The sequence below is a fragment of the Nannospalax galili genome, unplaced genomic scaffold (assembly GCF_000622305.1).
Source record: "Nannospalax galili isolate Female #2095 unplaced genomic scaffold, S.galili_v1.0 scaffold990, whole genome shotgun sequence".
NCBI lineage: Eukaryota > Metazoa > Chordata > Mammalia > Rodentia > Spalacidae > Nannospalax > Nannospalax galili.
The window spans coordinates 340663-358604 of NW_008328087.1; the positions used below are offsets into that span (position 1 = coordinate 340663).

Genomic DNA, 17942 nt, shown 5'->3' on the forward strand with positions numbered 1-17942 from the left:
GGGTGCAGTGCGATGCTTCAGTGCATGCATACAGTATATACCGATGAAAACAGGGAGGTAAGTTTCCATGTAATTACTATTTTGTGGCGCTCCTCTTTTCTAGCTCTTCATAAAATAGCTGTGCCTCAACAAACACATAATGGTTTCAAGCAGTTTTGAGCTGGGCAATCCAAAAGTCAGGGTCCAGGGCTCCCTGGAATCTGCAGAAGGTTAGGACAAAACCACACTTTCCCTGAGGCAGGAATACAATGTCTGCAACACTATAAAGTATAGTTTAAAAGCTGGGTTTTTGCCTGAGCTTAGCTCCAAACTTGGCCCAAGACAGGAGATGCAGGTAAAGGACCAGAGACAGGCGCTGGGCCCTGCAGGTCGCTTCCCAGCCGTGATGATCAGCGGCCAGCAGGTGTCAGTGCGCCCTCGCTCTGTCGCGGCTCACAGCCCACGCCTCCAGGACCCTTCCTCACCACGGTCCAAGGGGGCGCGGTGCAGACCCCAGGTCGCAGGTGTCCCGCAGACAGCCGTATGGCTGAGAGGGCACATGGCCACCTCTTCCCCAAGTCTGACTCTGCTCTGGCCGGCTCACGCGTGGATACTGTCCGTTCTGCCCCAGGGGTTCCATAGTAACCTGCACCTTCTTCGCGCTACAGGATCCCATCCATCTCGGCCACCAGGAGCACCTGCGCTTGGCCCGGGAAGGGGCTGCTTTGCCTACAACCCTTAGTGAGGCTGCTTCTTCTGATTCGCGTCTGCGCTCCCAGGCACCCTTTCCTGCCAGAACCCAGCTAGATCTGTGCATTCCGGCGTGCCTGCAGTCTGCTGAGCCCGCCCGGAGCTGCAAGGCCAACTCCCAGCAGGGGCCGCTCCGCACTCCCTAGGCTCCCTCTAAAAAACCCTCGCTCAAGGTACCGGTCTTTCCCAGTGTCTAGTCCAGCCTGGGAGGCAGTACTCTCTGGGGTCCGAAGTGGGGCGCGGGCGCTAGACCTAGAGAGGGGAGGCGCAAGGGGCGGAGGAGGGTCGACTTCCCACGTGGGGGCTGACGCGGGCTGCTCGGCAACGCCGGCTTAATCCCGGGACTATAAAACGAGTCCTCCGTAGCGTCGCGGAGCAGCAGCGGCTCCCGCTTCTGTGCAGACGCCCAGCACCCGGCGCACGTCGCCGGGCTACCCAGCGCCTTTCCCCCACGTCCTGTGCTCTTGCTAAGACTCACGCTGTCCTCGGACCCCGGCTTGTCCAGCTGCTCTGGGCGCACGCCAAGCCCAGGGTTAGCAGCCGTCCCTGCCTCGGCTGTGGCTCCAGGAGAGCGGATCGCTCACCTGGTTCGGCCCTGAGGATTGGGGGGCGCCTTCATGCGGCCCCCACACCTTTCACTCCGCCATCACCGCCCGGGAGCTCTGTTTGCTGCGCCCCAGCCCCACCAGGGCGCGCAACTTTGGAAGTCCCGCGGTGCTCCAGGAGGAGGCAGAGTGCCCGGGTCCAGCCCAGCCCTCCTGGGGGCAAGCGAGAGAATCGGAAAACGCTTCGAGGACCTAAGGAGACAGAACTAGGACCCCGGAGCACGCGTCAACAGCCCTCGGCTACCTCTTGGGGTAAGACTTCTTGCTTTCGCTCAGCTCAAGAGTCAAGGTATAGATGTCTATTTAAATACATTTCTATAATTTCCTGACATCTTTCCAAATCATCAGGCCACCGATGATTTCTGTTTTCTGTCTTCTTGAAGAATAAATCCCTCTGTAACCACCAACGGCCCTACTTTCTCCTGCCGCTTAGAAATAAAACTTGGCGGCCGTGTTTAAGGAGCTCGGAGAGATAAGGCGCCCGGAAGGAAGGACAACCCGGTGCCAGTTTGTGGGAGTCAGCCCATGGACTATTAGTGGTTCCCCCAACTTGGGCCCGGGCTCCTTGCGGCCCTTTCCCTATGTGAGGCGCGGCGGGACGAGCTGGGCACGGGAGGAAGAGGAGGACCCACGGACGCGGGGCCGGAAGGCAGCTGGCAGCAGGCCCAGGAGAACCGGCGCCCGCGTTCATGTTCCGCCAGGAGCAGCCACTGGCCGAGGGCAGCTTTGCGCCCATGGGCTCCCTGCAGCCGGACGCCGGTAACACCAGCTGGAACGGGACTGAGGCTCCCGGGGGCGGCACCCGGGCCACCCCTTACTCCCTGCAGGTGACACTGACGCTGGTGTGCCTGGCTGGCTTGCTCATGCTGTTCACCGTGTTTGGCAACGTGCTGGTCATTATCGCCGTGTTCACCAGCCGCGCGCTCAAAGCACCCCAAAACCTCTTCCTGGTGTCTCTGGCCTCAGCGGACATCCTAGTGGCCACGCTTGTCATTCCTTTCTCGCTGGCCAACGAGGTCATGGGCTACTGGTACTTTGGCAAGGTGTGGTGCGAGATCTACCTGGCGCTCGACGTGCTCTTCTGCACGTCGTCCATCGTGCACCTGTGCGCCATCAGCCTGGACCGCTACTGGTCCATCACGCAGGCCATCGAGTACAACCTGAAGCGCACGCCGCGCCGCATCAAGGCCATCATCGTCACCGTGTGGGTCATTTCGGCCGTCATCTCCTTCCCGCCGCTCATCTCCTTTGAGAAGAAGGGTGCTGGCGGCGGGCAGCAGCCGGCGGAGCCCAGCTGCAAGATCAACGACCAGAAGTGGTACGTCATCTCGTCGTCCATCGGTTCCTTCTTCGTGCCTTGCCTCATCATGATCCTGGTCTACGTGCGCATCTACCAGATCGCCAAGCGCCGCACCCGCGTGCCGCCCAGCCGCAGGGGTCCGGACACCTCCTCCGCGCCTCCGGGGGGCACCGAGCGCAGGCCCAATGGCCTGGGCCCGGAGCGAGGCGCGGGCCCGGCGGGCGGCGAGGCGGAGCCGCTGCCCACCCAGCTTAACGGCGCCCTGGGGGAGCCGGTGCCGGCGGAGCCGCACGACCCGGACGCCCTGGACCTGGAGGAGAGCTCGTCGTCCGAGCACGCGGAGCGGCCCCCGGGGCCCCGCAGACCCGAGCGCACCCCCCGCGCCAAGAGCAAGTCCCGGGCGAGCCAGGTGAAGCCTGGGGACAGTCTGCAGCGGCGCGGCCCGGGGGCGACCGGGCCCGGGGCGTCGGGGTCCGGGCCGGGAGAGGAGCGCGGTGGGGGTGCCAAAGCATCGCGCTGGCGCGGGCGGCAGAACCGCGAAAAGCGCTTCACGTTCGTGCTGGCCGTGGTCATCGGTGTGTTCGTGGTATGTTGGTTCCCCTTCTTCTTCACCTACACGCTCATAGCGGTCGGCTGCCCGGTGCCGTACCAGCTCTTCAATTTCTTTTTCTGGTTTGGCTACTGCAACAGCTCTCTGAACCCGGTCATCTACACCATCTTCAACCATGACTTCCGCCGCGCCTTCAAGAAGATCCTTTGCCGCGGGGACAGAAAGCGGATCGTGTGAACGCGCAGCCAGCGACCGGCTTACAGACTCGCACCCAACGCAGGCCCTGGGCATTGAGGGGTGCATCTAAGCATGCAGCCCCAGCACTCTGAAAACCAGGACTTGCCTGCTCCGTGCGTTTTCTGACTTGGCAGGAGCTCAGTGGCCTCCTGCGGGCACCTTCTGTTCTTACATGCCAAAAAAGTTCTGGCTGAGGGCCACATACACCCTCTATTGTTATTATGGCTGCTTCAGACCCACAGCCATTTTCGGGGTGGGCTACCCCTAATCAGTATTGTTTCCGAATGATATTGTCACCCTCTTCCCTAATTCGGCTTCAGAGCAAGCACAGCACTAGAGGGGGCATGACTGCCAAAGGGTTAATGAATGGCTAATTGCCTCCCTCAAAAAACCATTCAGGTCAACCCTGCCAGCCCTTCCCATCCTTACTGTAAATACACACTATTTTTGATAACACACTTTGGAGTCCTCAATGTTGGCCTTGGTGTGATGTTGAAATCCTGGCTATGAAGATGCTGTCCAGGCCAACACAGACACTGGATAATGTGGTCCAGGCCAAGCTCCTTTGCAATGCAAACCCATTTCTAGTGTTAACATGTCGCTGTGTCCTTTTCACCAGTAACTGGTGACTGTCCCTCAGACATGGACTTGCTTTGAGATTTCCTGACAGGGAAAAGATTTCTGTTCATTTTTTTCCTGTGCCTAACAGCATAATTGCCTTTTCCTATGTAAATATTACAGCAATGGACCAAGGCAGAAGGAAATGAACCTTTCCGCCTTGTATCAGCCCTGTGTATAAAGCCATTATCCTCTGAGGCACCGTTTACCCCAGTAACTCACTTTAAAACTGACTTTAAAACTGGTGTCCCTCCCTCCTCAGAGACCACTGCTTGAAGAACATGTATGTTTCTATCTTGTATGTGTGTCAACTCCTCACCCTGTGAAAGTGCTGACTAAGGGGAAATCTTTTAGCTGCTGTTTTTAGAGACAGAGAAGTGGAAATTATGTGGAAGAAGCAAACCTGATACAATTTGTCCAAGGTAAACAGTTTGAGAAGACAAATGGGCCAGCCTCACTGTACAGCTCCAGCCCCAAGAGCTCTTAGGTATCAAAGTATTGCCCTTCCCCCCTGCTTTTCTGGCTGAGATCACTTCACTAATGAATTGCCAAAGTCAGGGAGGAGGCGGAGACTTTGTGTTTACAACCGGGTTTATACATGTTTCAGACAGACAATGTGCTCTGATTTCACTAAAGAAAAACTGTCAGCACATGTTGCTCATGACAATGGATTTTTAAAAAATAAAGTTTACAGATCAAATGTGAAATAAATAATTAAATGGTCCTCCTGTCTGTCATTTAAGTTTTCAAAAGACTTAGGACTCTAGGATTATCTGATTTCACACATATTGTAAGATTTTATTATTATTATTTTGAGACAGGGTCTCCCTGTAGCCCCAGCTGGCCTGGAACTCGATATGTAGACCAGGCTGGCCTTGAATTCACAGAGCTCTGCCTGACTCTGCCTCCTGAGTGCTTGGATTAAAGGCATGTGCTACCACGCCCAGGAGCAATAACAAAACTACCATTCTTGATGTTCTTGACATGCTGGCCTCTGTGTGTGCCTATTGTAGGTACCATGTTCTTTAATCTTTCTAAGGACCTTATGAGCTAAATCATATTGTTATCCCTATTTTTCAGGTAAAGAAACTGAGCACAGCTCAAGTGACTTGCTCAGGTTAATAGCTATGTAAAAACATAATCTAGTTTTATCTGGTTTGAGGTTCTGTGCACTTAACTTGAGACTTTCCAGAGTTAAAGGGTTGACACTCTCAGAATATACTGACCTGTACACACAATGTGGGTATCCCAAGTGTGTAGACAGCATGTGCACATACCCAAAAGTGTCTTTATGTCCAAACCTATGTGCATGTCTCAAAGTGTGTATCTTCCCCAAAGTGTGGTATGGATATCTAACATCTCCAAATTGTGCATCTTATGGTAAAGTGTACTAATAGACAATGTGGTATATACTCCAAAGCAGGGTTCAAGCACCTAAATGTGTTAGTTGATAGCTTGAACAGGCAAAAGAGATGCATCCTTTTGCCTGTCTCTAATGCCAGTATCTTTCCTGCTGCCTCTGATGGTTCAAGACCCTCATCCTATGGTTATAGCACTTTAAAGCCAGGGAGGGTCTGAGAGATTTGAGAATCTTACCTCTCACACCACAGCTGAGGAGGTGGGCCAGTGACAGAGCTCTGGTCTTAATCTACCTGAGTTAGGAAGCTGCTGAGCCATATGTATGACTGTGAGGAAGGTCTTCCTCTGTGGCTATGTGGAGAGACACTTGTCAGGCACTTGAAGGGCAAATAAAAATGACAGGATGTGGTTTTGGAGGACAGCAGACTTTGTAGGTCCAGCTTTGTATGGTTCAGAGGCAAGTGACAAGTGCCCTCTGGACATGCATGTAGCTTCATGACTTTTAACTTCTTTGATGAAGGTGAAGGCATGTGTGTGCAGGAGTGGGATGGTTGGTGGCCCTGGGAGGAGACCTGGGCAGACACTGAGGAGCTTGGAAGAGGAAGACAAGGGGATTTCAGAGGAGTTCTCTGCTACTGTGGTCATCTGGGTCCTCCAAGCCCACAGATGGGAGGATAGGCAGGCACTTGGCTCTAGTGACTTTTGTTCCGGGGTTTCACAAATCACCCTGCTGGCCTGTATCATCAAGACTGGTCCTAGTCTGGCACTGAGACCTGCTCCTACCCTTCCTTTCTCCAGTCTCCAATCCCTCTCTATCCTAGGGCACCCATTGCCCCAAAGGCAAACAGTGCCAGACAATAGGCCAGCCTGGCAGGCTTCCAGGACCAGGACTGTGTGTCACTGGCACAAGGACAGATAGACACACAGTGCACCATTGGCTCTGTTCTACCCTGCCTGCTGGGGAAATGTTTGCCTTGCCTGTACCTCCAGAGGTCAGTTGCTGCCTAGAGGAAGAAATGTAGACAGTGGTGTGTGAGCAGAGTCTAGTATCAGGGTACCTCCCATTTACTAGAGAAGCAGAGAAGCCGCAGAGATGGCTACACTCTATGAAAAGGGAACGCAAAGGCTGGAGCCAGGCTGGGCTGTTGGGTTTCTAAATTCACAGTAGGACTCACTGTCCATTTTAAAGGGCACAAGCAGAAATTTGCAAAGGTGTAGGACAGGGAATGGAGCAGAAAGAAATTGCTCCTGCAGGGATCTTAGCATGAGGAGCAACCGATGGGACTATGACTCCACACCTTCCTTTCCATAGCACCTGCTTCCTGTTGTTTGGGCAAAGAGAGTTGCTGTGTGGATGAATCTCCTGCTTTATCCAACTTTGCTTGGACCTTGCCAGATTCATTCCTGCAAGGACAATGGGTTTGCAGAGGGTAGGGCTCTCATTTCACCTTGGCTCCTCACATGGCCCCTTCTTTTGAGGCTTTGTTCAAGGGCTCAGGTGAGATGATGAAAATGTGGTTTATTCAGGCTTTCCCTTCTCTCTGACTCTTTTTTTTTCCTTTCAAAATTGGCTGTAAATTTCTTTTTCAGGTAACTTTTTTTTCTTTTTTTATTATTTTATTTAAAAAATTTTAATAACTACATGATTAGAAGAAGCATTTCATTACAGCTTTAACATATCCAAAAACACTCTCCAGAGCAAGAGTACATCTCTTTCACAGTGGCTGTAAGTTTCTGGGTTCACAGTTGAATTAATACAGTTAATTCAGTATAAGCCCTGTAAGACATAAAATTGAATGAGTTTTTAACCTTTAAAAAAGATCTCCATTTCATTTTAGAATATATTGTTCCTTGCAGAAAGACTCATTGTTTTCGCTACTAACACTGAGATGTTGGTACATGCATCTCTAATCTGTACGTATCTATTGCTAGTCATAATTGGTTGTACTTGGATCCTTGGTGCCTGTGTATGTTTATAAAGTTAAAGGGTAGATTTCAGTGGTGATGCTTATTACCTCTACTAATTAACATGACATAAATTTCCATGCTTCCTTCTCAAATATAATACATTTTTAAAATTTGTTGATTTTTTTTTTGGTGTGTGTATCACACAGAACATCCCAAACCATCTTATTCAACTATACACCCACTTCCCAGATGGCACCCTCCCATAGCCTCCCTCCCCCCATATTCTGAGCCCTATCCCTGCTACTGTCTGCTGTGTTGTTGGCACCCCTAGCCATTCCCCACTACTTGTCCATCTGGTGAATCTAGTCAGCCTATCTAGAGGTCTTTGTTTTAGGAAGGTCAGCTCTTCCTCATCTAGTAGCAATCAGTTGTCAATATTCCTTTAGATAAGATTGAGGTCTGCTGTTCTATGCTGGGTTACTATCTGGGAGTCCCTTTGGCTACCTTGGCCAACGACTCAAAAGAAGGTATCTCCTATCTGGCATTGTTGCTTGTAATGTAGCCTTTATCTATACATATGGACTCTTAAGAAATTATATTGGCCCGTTTATTCTTTGGTTATACTTTCCTTTTGGGTGTTTAAGGTCATACAGTTGACCCAGACAAACCAATTTATTTTTACTCTTAAGGATGGAGGGGCAAGAATGCAAGAGATTAACAATGCCTAGTTAGTTTTGAAAACCAGAGGGTACCGTATTACTCCTTCAACCTACTGACAAATTGTACATTGCAGATCAAGAAATACATATGTCTAGGCAGTTTATCTGAGAACAACTGGTCTTTGCCCAAATTTTATCTGTATGACACACAGTAATTAAAAGTACCAGATGGGTGGAACTAACCTTCTTGGGTGTTTAACAGACATACTTTGAGGCCTATAATAATTTGGTCAGAGGGACATAAAGGACAGTTTTTGCTCCTTGCCCTCCGGTCGACTAGTTCCAGGGGACTATGAGTATCTCTCAAAATGTCCAGTAATTGTGGTGGGTCACCTGTCCTCTTGATCAAGGAGGCTGAGGAGACCCCACCAGATGGACTTGAACCAGTGTCCAGTCTACAAAGAGGAGGGTCAACACAGATGAATCATTTCCTCCATGCTTCCAAGCGAAGCCAACCATGGTCGAGCAGGACCTTTGACTTATCATCACATAGGCAGAACTGGTAAAAGAAAGGAGCCAGGGGCTCCTCCCAAGCCCATGTGACCCCTGAGGAACAGATCCTGAAACAACCTCCCTGACTCTTAATTCAACCAGAGTTTGGAAAGCCAGATGTGGTCTCAACATCCTTAGTTCCCACATTGCTTGACCAGAGAAACTCAAATTCTGGCAGCATCCCCAGACTCCCTCTATCCCATTCCTTCCAAGGCTTCTCTGTCTGGTACCATAGATCTCCTCACACATTCTGTTTGGTTGTAAGATATAGAGAACTACACCCACTCTGTACATTCTTGGCATTCAGAGCCACCCTAGGCACTGTGAGGCAGACTGACTGAAGGGACACCACAGGACAGGTGGCTCTGTTTCTAGCAGCTGAGCTGACAGACCAGTGTCAGGCAGTGGTACCTGGGTCCTGCTCAGACCTTGCCTTTCATTTCTCCAGCCTGTTCTTGGTGGTGGCAAGCCAGCTTTTGTCCCCACTCAGGGAATCTGTCAGGAAGGTTTTCTTCCTGATCCAGGATGCCATGGCTCTGATCACTCCAGAGCCAGGGCTATCTCAATGGCAGGCTTGCCCTCAGGCCTTTACCCTGGGCCTTACCAACCCCAAGGTGGGTCTGAGAGTCTAGGGTACAGAACAAGCCCCATTCTTAACAGAGATTGTTCCTGCAATGGGAGCCAGGCCATAGCACTGCACATAGTTACAGACACAAGAGTTTGCTTTGGAAACAGCATTGATCCCTTCAGTTACTGGAAATCCTGAGGTTTAGAGTGTGATCCAGAAAAGGGAATGTGGCCCATTGGAAAGTGGGGGCAACAAGGGTATCAGGAAGCTTCTAGTCCCAGTTTTGCCATTTACCAGCTGTGTGACCTTGAGTTTGTCTCTTTGAGGGACTTTTGAAAGGAAACTCATTGGTTGGTCTAGTGTCGTTTAGAAGTATATTCTATGGAGTTAGGTAAATCTATCTCTAGCTTATCTGTCTGTCCATCTATCTATCACAGATCCATCATTTTTTATCTATAGAATCCATCTTTCATTACTTCTCATCCATATTTCATTTATCTAGTGACCTTTAGCAGGCCTGTTTGGTGACTTGGTGTGCTGTGTTTCACAAACTGTAGAGCTTCCTATTTTATAGAGTACCTCTGAACACAGTGAGTCATGGTTACTGGGACATTTGTGCAATCTTGGGCCAAGGGATCTTGGGCTTGTTCTGTTGACCCATTTTGAGATGATATGAAAAGTGAAATCTACTCTCTCCTCTGTCCCCACGTATATGAAGCATGGGCAGGGACAGATCATGTTCCCCTTGAGGACAGGTGGCTCTAGTGAGGGTATGGTTTTCAGATGTGGGCTAAACCTACCTGTATGTACATGTGAGTATGTATGAGTGTATGTGTGTGTCTACATGGGAATGTTGTGTTTGAATATATGTACACATGTATGAATGTGTCTGTATGTGTATACATCTCCCTATATGGACATCTAGTACCACCTGACTCACCTGGAATGGAAAATCTGGAATGTTGAAGGTGCGCATGCACCTCCTCTGAGAGGAGGAAGTCACAGAGAGCTCAAGGGGAGTATGAAGTTGGCTTACTGATTCTAAGTGAAAGGAGCTCCTCCCCAGCAGGCCCCATGATGTCATAGTGCCGTCACTGAGCAGGGCCACAGTGCTGAGCTAGAAGATCAGCATGATAGATGGTGGGCATCTTGGAGAGGCCAACACTGGTTCTCAGTGGCATTTTCTTTAACATCTGTGCTTTCCTGCTCTCCATGAAAGGGGGAATTTATCTGGCTATGAGGAATTCTAGGGGAAGAGGAGGCCAGAGGCTGGTTGTGTTCTTTCCAGCTTGGTCAAAGCTGGCAACTCAGGACCTCTTAACAATCCAGATCTGAGGGAAAAGGGTGAGTGGAGACTGAAGCACTGTTCACAAGGCATAGGCACGGTCAAGATACCTCCAAGGGGCACAGTGGGAGTTTATCAGCATCCTTGGGCCCAGGGGGCTGGGCAAGGAAACTGCTGCTCAAAACACCAGAGCTACGGCTTCAGGGAAGGCTCTGGTAGGCATTGCTGATGGGAGTGCCCTGTAGCCATTGCCAAGCTGTATTTGGACAGGAGGAGAAGCAGGGAGCCCACACCCTTGCCTCCTACAACTGCACCCCGCTGTTGTGGTGTCAGCCCTCAGTGGGATTCAGAGTGCACAAGGAATTAAGCCAGCAGCTCCCAGGGTCAGCCTTCCAGGGCGCAGCTCAGGTGGTCCAGTGCAGAACATTTAACACAGAGCCCAAAGCCAGACAGAGGCAGCATGATAGCACTTTGGGGAGACAAGCTAGAGTGAGAACAGCCACCTGGCTCCTGGAGTTTGTCCATGGACCAGCTGCTTGGGTCACTGGGCAGCTAGCTGTAGAGGAAAAACACAGGGCTTTCTTTTTTCTCTGACTGTGTGGACGTGAAACTTGTTATGAGTTTGGCTTGCTGCATGTGCATGCGTGTGCACACACAGACACACAATCAGACAGACAGGTGTGCATACACCCACATCCACACATCATCTCCTCCTTCCCTGCCACTTGGGGAGCCCCCAGAGAACTCTGTCCATAGCTCTCTGGGCTATGTCTACCCACTATGTCTCAGGCTGAGCTTTGGAGGTCAAGAAGCAGTCACTGAGCTGCCTAGCAGAGATGCCCCTGAAGCTAGCTCCTGGGGGCAGAGAGGTATGGACTAGCTCAGGTCAGTGCTGTCACCTGTGCCTAGATACATGGGGGATTCTGTTGCTCATTCTTCAGCTTCTCTTGGCTCCGCTCAGCTGCTTTTTCAACACATTCCCTCAACACACTTTAAGAATTGTTTTTTTATGGGGCTGGAGAAATATCTCAGCAGTTAAGAGCACTGGCTGCTTTTGCAAAGGACCAAGGTTTGGTTCCCAGTACCCACATGGCAGCTAACAACCATTCTTAACTTCAGTTCCGGGGGATCTTATACTTTTTTCTGGCTTCCCCAGACATTGCATGCACATGATGCACTTACATACATGCAGGCAAAACACTCATACACAAAGAATAAAATAAGTAAACGTGCTGGATAGCTTTAGTGTCAACTTGACACACCTGGGTTGAGGGAGCCACAATTGGGGAATTGCCTCTATTGGACTGGCCTGTGGACATGTCTGAGGGGCATATTCTTGATGAGTGATGTGGGAGGGGCCAGCCCACTGTGGGTGGTGCCACCCCTGGGCAGGTGGGCCTGTGTTGGATAAGAGAGCAAGCTGAGAAGGGACCAGGGGAGCAAGCCAGTAAGCAGCATTCCTCCATGGTCTGTGCTTCAGCTCCTGCTTCCAGGTTCCTGCCCTGAGTTCCTACCTTGGGCTCCCTAATGAACTGTGACCTGGGAGATGTAAGCTGAATAAACCCTTTCCTTCCCAAGTTGACATTAGTCAGAGTATTTTGTCACAGCAATGAAGAAACAAACTAGGACAGAAATTGGTACCAGAGAGTGGGATATTGCTGTGACAGACCTGACCTTGGTGTTTTTGGGAGGACTGTGGAAGTGTTGGAATTTTGGGCTGGAAAAGCCATTGCGTGCTCAGAGTTAGTTGCTGTGGAGCTTGGAACAGTTATGCTGAAAGAGTTGTAGACGATGGAGGCCTGGCTTGTGACACTTCAAAGGGAAGTGGAGACTATCAGGGCTGTTCGTGTGAGATTTTGGACTGAGAATCTGTGGGTTCTGGTCGGCTGGGGCTGAAGAATCAGCTGTGATTAAGAAGAGACCAGAACCTGAAGCAAAACCTTTGCTTTACTGGGACAACTGATGCTGGTTAGCTGGGGCTGAAAAATCAGCTGTAAGTAACAAGAGACCAGCATCACTGTGGTGGAGTCTTCTGGGAGGTATTTCCTCAGGGTCAGCACACACAGGGGACCCGAGCCTCCATCTCAAGCTGGAAGAAGGACTTGGTAATGTGTAAGAGTCTCTTGTATGGTTCTGGTGTTGAAAGCATGAAGGGGTCACAGAGAGCAGCTGAGGCTTGGCACGCAGAGGCCAGGAAAGGCCACAGGTGAAAGTGCAGCTTCAGTTGCAGTGAAGACCCCAGGATTGAAGGGGTCATGGAGAGAAACTGAGGCTTTCACCTGGAGAGGCAAGAAGAAGCCATTGGTGAAGGTGTAGCCTCAGTTTCAGTGGAGACCCCAGCTTTTTGGAGATGCCGGAACCATGGGACAACAACCAAGGAACGCAGTAGGTATGGAATGGAGCTGGTCTGGGTCTGCGAGACAAGCTGTGTGTGCTGTGGACAACAGAGTCAGAGCAGTGGAGTTGCTAGAACCCTTTGGAGGCCAGCAGATCATGAGTGAATCCCAGATGTCCAGCCTTGAGCTACTTTGCTGGACTTTGGTTTTGCTTAGGTGTGCCCTATTCTTCCCTTTGAAATAAGACAGCACTTGTTTTGGATTTTACAGAAGCCCACAGTTAAGAGACTTTTAAAAGAGACTATGGACTTTTAAGTGTCTGGCTTTTTCAAGGACTGTGGGGTTTTTAAAGTTGTTCTGTCTTAGGTTGTGATAGGAACATCATATCTTGGGGACAGAAATTGGAAAGTTATGGTTTAATAGTGATGTTTGTGTGTCAGATTGACAAGGGGTCAATTGTGCTGGATAGCTTTAGTGTCAACTTGACACACCTGGGTTGAGGGAGCCACAATTGGGGAATTGCCTCCACTGGACTGGCCTGTGGCCATGTCTGAGGGACATCTTCTTGATGAGTGATGTGGGAGGGCCCAGCCCACTGTGGGTGGTGCCACCCCTGGGCAGGTGGGCCTGTGTTGCATAAGAAAGCATACTGAGCAGGGGCCAGGGGAGCAAACCAGTAAGCAGTGTTCCTCCATGGCCTGTGCTTCAGCTCCTGCCTCCAGGTTCCTGCCCTGAGTTCCTACCTTGGGCTCCCAGATGAACTGTGACCCGGGATATATAAGCTAAATAAACCCTTTCCCCCCCCAAGTTGATATTGGTCAGAGTATTTTGTCACAGCAATGAAGAAACAAACTAGGACAGTAAATAAATAAAAAGAAATTTTTTATAGCCTTACTCAAGCAGAGGCACAGGGAAATTAAACCACTGATTGGTTGATTCATTTCTTTATTTCTTCATTTAATAGCTAGTTTCTTTGGAGCTATGACTAAACTAATACCATTAGTATTTCTATGCTCGGAGATGGAGCTAGAATAGTGGCTAAGGAACTCAGAGCTGCTGCTTTTATGAGGAAGGCAGATGTGGAAGGGCATCAGGGAGTGGTAAGCCCAGTGACAGATGAGTGACGGGCTTCTAGTGGGAGAACCTGAGCAGGGCTAAGACACAAGAAGACTGCTCAGAGGAGTGTGCAGCTAGGTAAGAACTTGGGGACAGGCTGGAATGGGATGGGTGAGGTGGGGTTGGGTGGGAGATGGAATTATATGTTCAAACAGTTGAAGTTTCTTCCCTCTGGGAGGATGATGTGGTTGAGAGTAGATGGAAAGGGGAAAGGCCAGACCATGTGGCTGTTGCTGAAAGATTTTATCTTGAGGGCAACAAGAGTTATTGGGAGCTTTTTGTATGAGAGAGGGTGATGACTGAATTTTTTGTTTGGAACAAGCATTCTGCCTGCTGGGTAGAAAGTGAGTGGGGTGGAGGGTGTTGACAGCAGTCAACATAGGCTAGGGATTCTAATGATCTGACTAGGGTTGACTTGATGACACTCAGGGAGGCCTGAGGTTCTGTCTCCTGCAGAGGTCACCCAGGGGGCAGTGGCAATCTCTATGCAGACCCAGAGCTATCCCTGCTTGCACTCCCACGCCAACCTCTGTGAACAGCCACCTTTCAGGGCACCTCCCAGTCCAAAAGCTTCCTGCTCATGGCTAAATGAAAACATCCTCTTGGATAATTATCAGCTGGTCTTGGTGATATGGAAAACCAACTGGTCACAGGAGGTGGTCTCCCTTTTTCTCCATATCTTGATCTCAGCTGCCTTATCTACTCCACAGGCAGGGGAAGGCCTAAGGTAAGGTGGGACTGGAGTGGGTAGGAGAGTCAAAGGAGACCTTGAAGTACACAACATGGTCATAGTCAACAGATAAGGGTGAAACAATATTTACAGGGTGTCGCCACCTGGAATTCTACTTAGGATCAGAAGATCCGACAAGCTATACATCTGAGTCTCACCCTGTTTACTCCTCAGTTTGTCCCGGTTGGTTCCTCAAGTACAGTTATTTGTTTCCAAGGACTTTAGGAAACCTGTGACACATTCTATCTACTTTGCCTGCCACCAGGCACTCAATTCACTGCTCTGGGTCAGCCATTTTTTTGTGGCTCTATACACTCAGATGAATCCTTCCCAACAGTCCATAGAGAGGTTCTCAGGCCTCAGAGAGAATGATCTATTGTTCTAGCTTCATTTCTGTTGCTATGACAAATATCCTGACAAAAAGAAACGTAGGGGAGAAAAAGGACTTATTTGACCTACAATTCCAGGCTATTGTCCATGGTCACTGCGGCAAAGTCAAGGCAGGACCTCAAAGCAGCAAGTCACATTCAGAAGTCAAGAGCAGAGAGAGACAATGCAAGGCTTCAAATCTTGGTCCGCAGTACTGTGATGCCCAACTGTAGCTAAGGGAGATGACCCATTATTGTTCTAAAATGATGGCTAAATTTGTTTCTCCCCTTGTCTAGAAGCTTTTGAGATTCTAGCCACTCTAACAGCTATCAAAGTACCTGAAAACAAATCCTGAGTCCATCATTCTCGAGTCCAGCCTTGGCAGACAAAAGAAAAATGAGGAGGAACCCAATAGAGGGATGCTTTCAGAAGCTCTCATCAAGAAATCCCAGTGGACTCTGATATGAACATTTGAAATTTGCCCTGTTCTGACTTTTTTCTGGTTCTCTGTCTAGAACTTGTAATGCTAACTACTCTTGCCTTTACTTCTCCTTCACATCTCCTATTCAACAGTCAAGGACCTTCTTTTCTCCCTACAGATAAGAATTATGTAACTTGGGAGTCTTTTAATAGACCCACTGAAGGGGTACCCCAATTGTCTCACTCTGTGTCCCTGTTCAGCATGGAAGAAGCCAGAGCAGTCTGTGTCCCAATTCCCTATTGATAATTTGGGTGATATGTAAAACCAACTGGTCATGAGAGGTGGTGACCATCCTCTTCAGAGGATGGTGTGATAAGAATAGGAGGTAGGAATTGGCTAGGCATTTAGGGTAAAAAGACTCCAAAGAAAAGTAGCCAGTTTCTTGGCTAAAAGTCAAAATGTCCTTGGGCCTCTTAGCAACATGCTCTGTTCCAAAGACCCAAAATGTTCAAAGTATTTGGGAGCTCTTAACTAATACCTAAAAGATTTTAGGGTTACTTCTTCAGAGGGGGGGATGTTAGAGCAGCAAAAATCCCCATAAAAGAAAGAAAAAAGAAAAAGTACACGAAGTTGTCAGAAAACAGTAATGGGGAGATATGGGAGGTGTTGGAGGGGAGGGAGTGGGCATGGGTTTGATCACAACACCTTATATGCATGTGTGAAATTCTCAATAAAGTGTTTTTTTTTTTAGAAAGATCCTTGCCAATGGCTTGCTCAGTTAGCTTCTTTCATCCTTACACAGTTCAGGGCTCCCTGCCTAGGGAATAGTGCCACCCATAGTGGGCTGAGTCAATTAGCAAAGAAGACCAACCCCACCCCTGCAACATGCCCACAGGCCAATCTGATCTAGATAATTTCTCACCAAGAGTGCCCCTTCCCAAGTGACTCTAGTTTGTGTCAAATTTACAATAAAAACTAATGAGCATACCTGTATTCTTTAGAAGGGCATTTTAAAGCTAGCTTCAGAATCAGAAAGACCTGAGTTAAAAGCTTTGGTTCTACCATTTGGCTTTGGTTTTAACCTCAGTTTCCTTGGGTAGAACTTGAACAAGAAGTTGCTGGGATTTTTGGTGCAATTCTGAGGTCAGACTGGGTGTTGGGGGTATTTGTGTGTTTGATGCTGCCTACTTTTTCCTCTCTAGCTTGGGAGCTGGGAGGCCTTTTTCCTCCCATTTTTTAATTGAGATTTTGCAAATTTCATACAATATATTTTGATCATATTTAGCGTTCCCAGAGTGGGGTCTTTTTGCTTAGAAAGCTATTCTGGGCAGAGTGGGATGGACTGACTGGTTTGGGTGGGAGCTGCATCAAGTGACAGCCAGTGCTTTAGGGGAATTTAGAACAGGGATTTAACCTCTTGGGCTCTTAGCTTTCTCTCTTGCAACCTGATGAAAGACCTTGTGTTCTTCAGTAGAGTAAGAATGTAGGACTGGATGGACTTTAGGACTCACACAAGACTCATGATGGCCAGGTTTGGAGAGAAGCAGCCTTGAATCTGAGGCCCCTGACACAGGTTAGTGCTCTTTGCTGCTCTGTAGCTCAAGGCTGGTTTTACTGTCTCCTGAACTAGCACTCTTGCTTCTGTTTCTTTAAGTCTGCTGTTGCTTTGCCTGCAGAATCATATACGCTCTTCCTCTGCTGCCTTGCAAAATCACATTAGAACTTTCAAGCCAAGCTAGGCTATGACATGTCTTTATTTTCATAGAGGAAAAGGGCAGGTGTTCTGCGTTAGTTATACAAGGGTGTAAACCTAGGCACTGTCTTCCTGGCATCTTCCCTCTCCAGTGCCAAAGGTGGTAGATGCCCAGTGGGAGAACAGGTGGAGGGGCACCATGCTCCTGCTGTGTGAAGCTGTCCCTTCTCTAGAGCTCTGAGGAAGGGTCTTTTCAATGCTCAATTTTCTTAAATGGTTTGGCATCATCAGGTGGAGACTTTGCCAATTCTGTTGGGCCTATTATGTAGGGAAATTTGGGTTAGAAATTCTAGGCATGGACTGTGGAGATGTTTTGCTCTTGGAAATGTTGCCAGTGGTTCTTTTGCTCAATTCAAGACACAGTTCACTAAGAGGTAAGCAACCTGATCCAAACAAGGCTTTATTTGGGCTTATGCTCAAATCCAATGGAGACAGTGCACTTGGCTAAGCAGTCCCAGATTGGATCCTGGAAGAATTAAGGAATAAAGCATATATAGTCTAACAGGTAGCTGTTGCTGGCATACTGGTGGCTATTGCACCTGGCTTAGGACTTCTGCAGTCATAGCTTTTGCTCTCAGCACTAGGGCAATACGACATGGTACTCAGCCCCATCTATTTTCACCTTGCTTGCACTTTGATGGTGAAAGTGGCTCCTGTCATCACCTCTGGAAGCTGATAATAGTGGTCAGAACCCAACATTTTGGTTGTGGGGAGGCTACAGGAAGGCCTCCTTGCAAGCTTCGAAGAAAGCAGGCTAATAAGACAATCTTAGGATGCATAATCCTACAAAATAGCTTCTTGTTAAGACAGAAAACAAGAAAACATGGTTGAGATACCAGGTCTTTCT

At 49.1% G+C, this 17942-nt stretch overlaps 2 protein-coding genes across 2 annotated transcripts in view; both read left to right on the forward strand.

Annotated features, from left to right (window-relative positions):
- Positions 1-328: 328 nt before the first annotated feature.
- LOC103744600 overlaps positions 329-17942 on the forward strand; it is a 79708-nt gene continuing 62094 nt past the window's right edge. Inside the window, exons 1-3 of the mRNA XM_008846460.1 lie at positions 329-520; positions 648-758; positions 986-1586. Of these exons, the coding sequence (XP_008844682.1) occupies positions 329-520; positions 648-758; positions 986-1586 (904 nt within the window). The remainder of the gene's footprint in view (positions 521-647; positions 759-985; positions 1587-17942) is intronic.
- Positions 1411-4747, forward strand: Adra2a (adrenoceptor alpha 2A). Its single transcript, XM_008846137.3, has one exon. It carries the CDS (start codon positions 2024-2026, stop codon positions 3419-3421), a length of 1398 nt encoding a protein of 465 aa, XP_008844359.1. The 5' UTR covers positions 1411-2023; the 3' UTR covers positions 3422-4747.